This window comes from Corvus moneduloides, chromosome 3 (genome assembly GCF_009650955.1).
Source record: "Corvus moneduloides isolate bCorMon1 chromosome 3, bCorMon1.pri, whole genome shotgun sequence".
Taxonomy (NCBI): Eukaryota; Metazoa; Chordata; class Aves; order Passeriformes; family Corvidae; genus Corvus; species Corvus moneduloides.
Window position 1 is genome coordinate 84,259,514 of NC_045478.1, and position 9,289 is coordinate 84,268,802.

Genomic DNA, 9,289 nt, shown 5'->3' on the forward strand with positions numbered 1-9,289 from the left:
CCCCAGCTAGTATCCAGCTCTCTTCACCGAACAACTGATGTTAAAATATTCGTTGATTCCAGTCCTCATGCTTCTCTATTAGTGCTACTTTTTCAACCTCAATTGAACCCTAGCTCATATTTGGGAATTTAAACTGACTTTTTGTTTTTTAAATAAGAATCTCTGAAATATGTTTTCCTCACTAATGATGTTTGAGCACTACACAGCACAGTATCAATCCAAAGGGTAAGTGCTGCAATTAAGCTCTTGGCACTCGCACAGATCAGATCCCAAGTCTCAAGCCACACACCAAAAGAGTAAAGTATATTTAATTAAGAACTATTTATGAAAAATCTGCACTAACACATCTGCATGGATTTTCTGGAAAATTTAAGCTACACCAAGAAAAGTTACATTCTATTGGGAAAAGAGATATATAAAATTAATATAAAAGATTGTTAAGCTGCTAGGTTCAACTATAAATATATCATATATAAAAGTGATAAACTGGGAAGTGCACAGACCTGTGATAAAAGATAAAAAGATCTGTAACAGCCATTCTTCCCCCATTCTCCCACACACACTCTATTCTTCCGGCAGAAAGTTCCATTCCTAGATAAGAAAAAGCTAACAACTGGTTATGATCCCAAAGTTTCAGTTCGCCATTTAGATAAAGTCAAAGTCTACAGGAACCCTGAAGGTGAAGTACTGAAAGTTAAATAGGTTTTCAGTAGAAGCTGGTGTCTAAGCACTGCATACTGGACTTCTTGTGTGTGACCTTTGGAAAATCTGTGCAATGCAATGGGACTTCAGTACTCTGCACTACTTGGAGCATCCTAAAAGCTCAGTGGTCATGCCCATGGAGAGTTCTACAGTGAGGTCAAGAAGTAATAGAGGCATGAGTAACTGTGGCCTTGTTATCACTTACTGAATGGATGTTCTACAGCCAAAATGGTGAAAACCTTTACAAATACTGCTCTCAGGAAAAGCAACAGCAAGTAAACGAGCAGCACATGTAAGCCAAGGGCAGAATAAACCATACATTTATACCACATTAGAAAGCAACACATGACACCATTGAATATCAGCAGGACACAGAAGGAACAGAACTTCTCCCTTCCTCCTTCTACCCTAAGACAGCAGGAGACATTCATCAGGACAATACTTACATCCCATCTTGTCTGGCTCCAAAATAAACCTGATCAGGTTTCATGGAAAATTAATGTGACTTTACACACAGGGTTCTTGGACTTGACACGAGTGAACATTTGTCAACTCACTAACACTCAAATTCAGATGTTAAAAACAAACATTCTCATTTGGCTTTACATTTGCAGTAAGCAGAGAGTGAGCATGGGACCATTATCAACACTTTAAATAAATAAGCTTCCAAGTTATTTTTTAAAATTCAAAAATTATTTAGTTAATAAATTACAGACTAAACGTAGCATCAGTGCAGTTAACATCTGAGAGAAGAATAAAACTGAAGGAAAGTAACAGTCCTGCAAACATAAATGTTGCAGGCAACAGCAAATCCAACCACGCCACTGAAGAAATGAGCTGAGATTCCTGCGCTGACAGAGGTCAACACACTATTGACTAGCAGCTGGTAGTATGAAAAGCTGTCTTCTAAATGCATTCTAGATGCAGTTTAAAAGAATGGTTTGTATATAATTTAAGAAATGTGGTTGTCATGGAAGCCAAATCTTTGTAAGCCTCTAAAAATCCAAATTAGCTCCCTGAAGTAAGAATTACTGCATATCCCTTATGCTTTCCTTTAAATTCAGTAGATTTGTTTTCATCACAGCACAGTTTGCATTCCACAAAGGTAAATCTCACTAGCTTACATAACAGTAAAACCAACCTTGACACAGACAGCACTAATTAACAGACATAAAAACAACCCAAGCAGCCACACAACACAGACTAATCCTTACTGCTACAAATGCCAAACACATCTCAACCAGCACTTCATGTGTGTTTGTGTGTAGGTGGAGCAATCAGTCATTCATCCCAATCTTGCACATGTAAACAAGAAAATGCAATACATGTAGAATAGAGATTACATCTTACCTCATTTAAATGCACGGAGGAAAAAAAACTGTGGCAAAGCTCTATATACTTAAATCATTTTTCCTACTAAAACTACGATCTTAATAAAATGATTTTAAACTCTTTCACTGCTCATGTACTATCAGACACACAGACAGTTTGGCAAGCAGGAAAATATGTTGAGCACAATTCATAACATAACCTCAGGCTTCCCCCAAACCACAGATACTGCAGACTGACAGCCCAATTCATTGTCATCCTAGAGACAACAAATCTGATAGACAGACTACTGAAAAGTTCCCCAGCAAGGAGGAAGCCTCCACATAATTCACAATTCTGTCCCACTTTATTCACAGCCTTGGTCCTTCCTTCACCCCTTGCACTGGATGTATGCCAGGAGAAAAGAGGGCTACAAGCAGTCAAGGCACAAGTTACAGTAGTCCTATGGCTCTTCATGCCTTTGCAGTGCTCCCAAGCAAAGAGCAAAGTCCCAACAAAGGACATGCTTAAGGCCTCATTTTTCTCTATAGTGGATTTTGTGCCAGAAAATTCTTGGGAAAGCCTAAAATTGGGCTTGGGAAATTTAAAGCCTATGGGCAATAATCAAGAAGCACCAAACACATCTGTTTTAATTAGCATTCTAAATTATCTAAGTGGAAACATCTTATCTTGAAAACTTTCCACTTGTTTTGTTATCACGATTGATACTTAAATGTGACTTCTCCACAAAACTTTTCAGTAGTATCTTTCACTTATCCATAACTACTGCATGCTATCCAGGGTCAAAGAGCAATTGTCTCTCAAAATCAACATCTGCTTGCAGGTTCCCTGAGCATTTTTCAGTTTAGAGCTGCCTCCCCTCTCTCCCCCACCCCAAAGTCCATTTCAAGAAAGAAAAGAAGGCCTGGGAAAAACAGTGTGCTTTTGGAGAGGGATTCTCAATCAAATGCTTTTGATCAAGGACGATGTAATTCAAAAAAAGCCATAAATATATTTTATGCTTGCCTTCAGTTTACAAAATGTACTATTGCATTTATATTCTAACAAGACAGAATCCTCACACAAAGACAAGCAGATTTCTCACACGAGGCAGTCTCAAAACAACAAATCAATAAGCTTTGTTTATTTAACAAATGTAGGTGTATTGCTAATTCAGAATGACTGAATACTTCTCCATCAGAACTAAAGTTAACTTAAAGAGAATGCATTATAGCAATGCACTTTAGCACTAGCCAGAACTCATTATCTTAAGAACACATTCATACTCTACAAACAGGATTAAAAGCTATCTGCCATCAAATGGATTTCAATTGCCCAAGCCTGGGCAAAATAAACTGATTTCAACAAAATTCTAACCTCACAGCCCCAAGAATAAACATCTAATGATGACTCCAAAATTTAAATCGACAGTAATCATGTTTGAAAAAGCTTCAGATACTTTACTTGTATTACATTTAAGTAAAAGCAAGTGCTGCATGAAGCCAGAGAAGCAATTGTGTTCTAAAGCAGGTGTGAAGTTGGGACACAGAGTACACAGAGAAATGAATCACAGTGGATGGAGTATATGCATTACCCTACACAAATTAAGGCTACCTAATTGTTTTGAGACATCCCCTTCCCACCCACCAGCTCACTCTGAAGTAACTAATTCAATTTTCATTTGCTGGGTGAAGTTGTCACCACATTATCCACACCCACATCCGACTCATATAAACTGTCCTGTAATAAGCAGAATCCAGAGGTCAGAAATGGCCCTGCACAGGAAATGCCTGGGTGTTTTCCATGCAGCCTCTGAAGATTACTCTTCTACATGAAGACAGCCCAGGTCTAGGGTCATGCTGTTGGACAAACTTTATTTTAAGTCATTATCTGCTGAACCTGCAGTATTAAGTCTTTGAAGAGTCCTTGAAAAAGTAACTTAGAAGCTTATTAATTCAGCTGCCCTATAGCATTTGTATTTCATAATATTTCTGTTAAATCTAATTAGTTTTATATATCTTCTGATTTTGGCATTCTCATGACAGAAAAACAAATCATTAATGCAAACTCAAAGGCATTGTTAACTCCATAGCCTTGACCCAAACAGGAGCACATCACAACTTCCCTTTTATTCCATCAATACAAAGCAGCAGCTCGCAATATTCAAGAACCATCTCAGCAACACGACAGCAGATTTTTTGCACAGCACACCTGGTACACAGTGCACCTGACTACTGCCTTACAGTACTAATTGATCACACAAGCGTTTTAAAAACGTTTCCTGAATGCTTCCTAGTGAGAAGTGAAGTGCATCAACAGGATGTTATTTTAAAATGAGAAATAATTGCCACGGAATTAATAACTTGGACTTCTGCAATACTTCTACAGCCAGCTGGAAACACTAAAGCATAAAGTAATTTGCATCCCCATCTCTCAGCAGGACACAGATGGAGACTTGCAAAAAGCCAATCTGCAGGTCAGCATATTCAGGAGGTGACAGCAGTTGCAGAAAGCTTTGAAGCATCACAACACTTCTTTGTGAACGCTTTTTCTTTATTTTTTTTTTAAACCCCATCTTCTTACAACTATCGATTGCAATGTTGCCAGCAGCGATACTCCGTGACCCTGCTGTTTTACCGGCACTCTAAAGAAAACCCGATTTTAATCAAGGCTGCTATAAACACGAGACACCCTTCCAGAGGGCAGCGCTTCCATCGCTGCAGTTCACAAGTCGAGGAGCACAGGTCACGCTCCGTCAGCCTCCCGCGGGCTCCAGCTGCTGCTCCCCCTCCTCTCTGCAGCCCCCGGACCTCCGGCCCGACCCCGAGAGCCGGGCTCGGCAGTGCCCCGACACACCCGCCCGCACTGCTGCGAGACTGGGGGCGAAGGAAACGATTTGCTTTAATTGCAAAGCGCCCACAAAACACTGCCTTACCCACCGCAGCCACTAGAGATTTCTTATCGAAGCACTTTCTCGGTCCGTGGGCGCTCTGCAGAAGCGCTGAAGCAGCAGCAGCAGCAGACAGAGGTTCTGCAACGCGGAGGGGCCGGGGGCGGGGGGCAGAGCGTGCACCCCCGGCCCCGGCGCTCGCAGCCCCCGCCCGGCATCGCTCCCTGCAGGGAGCTCCCTGTGAGGCAGCGCTGGGTACTGACCTCCCCGGCGGCGGTGGCGGCTCCTCCATGGCGGCGGCGGCGGCACAGACCAGCGCGGCGGCGTCTCTCATGCATGCACCGGCGCCGGCATGGCGGCGGGCCCCAGTGCGCGGCGCGGGGGCGCAGCGAGGAGCAGGAGCAGCAGGAGGAGGGGAGCGGGTTCCTACCCGGCTGCAGGAGCGCGGCCGCGCAGAGCCGCCCGCGCGGCCGCCATCTTGGGAACAGCCTCCGAGGGCAGCGGCGCCGGCAGCATCGCTACGGCGCGGCAGGAGGGACCGGCCGCGCCAGAGGCGCTCGCTCCGCCGCGGCCGGGCAGGGGGCGGCTCCCGGTGCGGGTTCCCCCCTCTCTCCCGCGGCCGCGGGGTCGGGACGGGCTGTGAGACCGCGGCACTTCCCTCCGACACCGTGGAAACTACGTCTCCACAGTTCCCCGCGAGGGGCCGCGTTTATCCCGAGGCGGGGCGGTGATGGGGGCGCGGCGGGAGCTGCCGCCCCCTCGCTGGCCCCGTGGCGGAGCTGTCAGGCGCTACCTGCGGCCGCTCGCTGCGGGTGCCGCGGTCCCTACAGCTCTCGTTCCCACACCGCTGGCAGACAGAGACAGAAGAAAAACCATCCTGCTGAGAGGAAGATGGTTTCCTTCAGCAGGTGCCAACTCCCCGCAGCCGTGCTGGCCCGATGTCCAGCGGAGGCTGGAGCGACCACGGCCGGATCCAAGGAGGTGGAAGGCGTGAAAGACCTTTGAGGTCCCCTTTGAGGGCGTGCATGGAAGAATGATCTTTCATCTTTTGTACGCTGCTGCTGCTGACAGAGTAACTTGTCTCAGTTTATGAACCTGGTCTTTTTAAACCCTCCAGCAGCACTGGTTATCAGCCTTGGACAGAGAACTGGAGCCATAATATCCATTTGGAAATACGGGGAGGAAAAATGTAATTTCCTGAGCCGTAGGTTGGCAGGAATATCATTATCAATGTTAACACCCGTCAAAGGCAGAAAAGTGCCATGGGTTGTTCAATTGTTAGGGTCGATGAGAGGGAGCCTCATATTCTGTGTTACAGGATTGGAAGCACAGCAGCAAACCCCGGCATCAGTAATGTGTATACAAAGCACATGCATTATTTCTGATGGGTGAAATTTGAGCTTGGACTGGATTCAGTTCTAGATTCTGCATTTATGCACCAGTTCCTTCATTACTTGTACAAGAAATTTGCCCCTTTCTAGTCTGATACTAAAATTCAGTTGTAAAGTCACTGTTCATGAAATAAAGTTGTCCACCTCTCTATCAAAGTTTAGGAAGCAAATTCAACAGGCCCTTTAAAATAAAAGATTTTTTTTTTTAAGCTGAAATGCAGAATATAGTTCTACTACATCATTTTAATAACATCTACTATTTATCATCTTAATAAATGCATACTTTAAAATGCAAGATCAGATAAGTAACATTATGCAGGAAGCCACTTAGACTGTTTTCTGTAGGTCGAGAAAGATACCTGGATCACCATGACTCTGATGATCATGACATTTAAACGTCAAGACACTCAGCATTTATGTCAAGAATTATTAACTAAGATACCTCATGTAATGGAAAAATGCAGTATTTAGCATGTTAAAGACGTCTGCTCAAGTACTTGAGCTCAAAACCATAAAGCAGCTCCAACAGTGGATACACACAGTACATTCCCACTAATCTGTCATGGTGAACAAAATTTAGAAACCATAGCTGAAGGAAGTCAAGGTCAAAAATTCTGAAGTGCTAACCTAATAAATTAGCTGTCATCTCCATAAAAAACATACATTATATAGGGTAAAGCTGTTTACTTCCCAGAATGCATGTGGTTTTAGTATGATAGCAAATAACAAAGGGTCGATGTTACTGATTAAATTCGAACATCCTTTTCAGTTAGGGATCATTGTCTCACACCATCTGTGCAGCTGTTTGCATGGCAGAGGCGTATTTAGCAATCATGGCAAAATATTTCAGCTTCTTTACTTCTTCTATGAAAACAACCAGTGCAGTGGTATGTTAGAAGCACACCATTTTCATTAACTAGGAAAAAAACCTGATACTGCATTTTGCCATAGATGTGAGGGCCTGATGGTGGGGAAGTGGAGACATCCCAAGGGCCCTTGGCAAAGGGCGAAACGGGGACTGACCGCTGCCACTACTTTCTGTAAATATTAAGATAGTTTACTGAAGTAAACTGGGGTTCACTGCAGCCTCTTCAAAAAGGAGGTCCAGAAAAATCTTCCCTGCATCCACTTTTCCCTTTCCCTTTAGGGCAGCCCAGCATATTGAGTTGCATCACATTTTTGTGGTATATCACAGAACATATCCTAGAACTACAGATACTGACCAAGCAAAGTAAGGCTGTAAGTTTGATACAGTGATGCTTCGTTATCTGCAATAGACCATAGATAGCAACATAGCTCCTGGCATCAAGAAGAAGATTGTAAGAGGAGAGGTTTGTAAATGGCCTTACAGAGAACTTGGGAAGAAATTAAGAGATGCAGAAATATCTGGAGTTGATAGTATAGGAAACAGCAGATGACGTAAGAGTCTCAGAGCCTATATAGGGATAATATTTAGCAAAGAAAAAAATTCAAGGCATTACAGAGGTCTTAAAAAATGATATGCGAAAAAAATTATCTTCATTACTTTTGGCTTCTTTTGAGGAATATCATCATATTTCAAAGACTAAACATATCAGTATTTCATAAGTGCATAGAAATTGATACATGAAATTGTTCATTCTGGTTCTACTCCTGGAACAGAAGGCAGCACAGGATTAAAATACAGATCACAATAAGTAGCATCTGTCTGTAAGAAAATTGAGTTAAAATATTAGGAATGGATTTTATTGTCTGATGTGGCAAAATCATGACTCCAAAATTCTAGGTTAAAAAAACAAACCAGGAAACAGGTAACTGTCAAAATAGACAAACTTTTTTCAGTTTAACTTCTGTTTTCAGAAGTTTTAGAATTAATTTTCTTCTTTTTTTTCAGAAAAACATCTGGCTTTATAATTTAGCAGATGCTGCAATTGCTTAGGAATTGCTTTTTATTCTAGCAACATGCCTTTTATTACAGCAGCAGTCTTAGAACTTGCATTAGAAATTTGAGATGGCGGTAGCATCCTAATAACAAAAATAGGTCTTTCAAATAGCATTTTCAAAATTTCTACTGAAACTACCCTTGAAATTTCTGTCTATTCCTGGGGCACATATTCTGTTATTCCTTCCTCCTCATTTCATCACAGGTATCCGACACGATTGTACATGCAGCTGTGCTTTTGCCATTTCTCCAGTTATTTTCTATATACAAAAAAACTTAATGAAGACAAAGAAATATTTGGTCCATGTAGGTAAATAAATATAAGAAAATATTTGTAAATTTTTCTCCTGGTACCTGTCACAAGGCCAAACTTCCAAACTTTTTTTCACGTCACAAATGTTGCAGAATAAGGCACAACTTGGTTTTTGGTTTTAAGTCAGTTAGTGAAATCTAGTAATCAGATTGTTCTTCACTGTGTGAACTACATGCAAAAAATCAAATTCTTGACAAAACCAGCTTTGTACAATTACTTTTTCCCTTCCAATAAGTTATTTAGTTTAATTCTAATAAAAGCTATTTAAAAGTAAAAGCAAAGTTAATTAGACATTGGAAAGCAGCCTGCTATATAGTTAGTCTAGATCTAGTAAAATGTGCTAAAGATAAAATATTCATTTTTTCTTGGTCATAGATTAGAAATGTTCTTCTGCAATGCAATGAAGAGTAAAACATGAGCAATACCTGCATTTAAAATCTAGAACACAACCTGACACCATTTCTTATGTAGACATTGAAACTAGCAGCTCCAGAGTCCAAATAAAACACCACAATGTATTTCTACCTGGACATATGCAGATTCCTCCATCGACAGTTTTGTTGTTCTCACAGAAGATCAGGCTGGGGGTGGCATTGAAAGAAACAGAAAGCAGTTCTCAGTGTCATCTAATTTGAGCTTTGCTGCAATTGATTTGAAGTGTGAAGCTGAAAGAAATTAAGGAGTCACACTATATACCCTTGTTCAATCACCCGTTACTGCTGTGATTCATTCACTTGGGAAGCTTGCATGATAGCTGCCAAAGC

At 41.9% G+C, this 9,289-nt stretch overlaps 1 protein-coding gene across 8 annotated transcripts in view; it reads right to left on the reverse strand.

The window, feature by feature from the left end:
* Positions 1 to 5,594, reverse strand: part of MAP3K4 (mitogen-activated protein kinase kinase kinase 4) — a 68,211-nt gene extending 62,617 nt beyond the window's left edge. For all 8 annotated transcript variants that reach the window (XR_004238843.1, XM_032102483.1, XM_032102480.1 and 5 more), the window contains exon 1: positions 5,164 to 5,594. Coding sequence is in view for 7 of the 8 variants with exons in the window: in XM_032102483.1 (XP_031958374.1) it covers positions 5,164 to 5,234 (71 nt within the window). In the remaining variant the exon portion in view is untranslated. The remainder of the gene's footprint in view (positions 1 to 5,163) is intronic.
* Between the last annotated feature and the right edge of the window lie 3,695 nt (positions 5,595 to 9,289).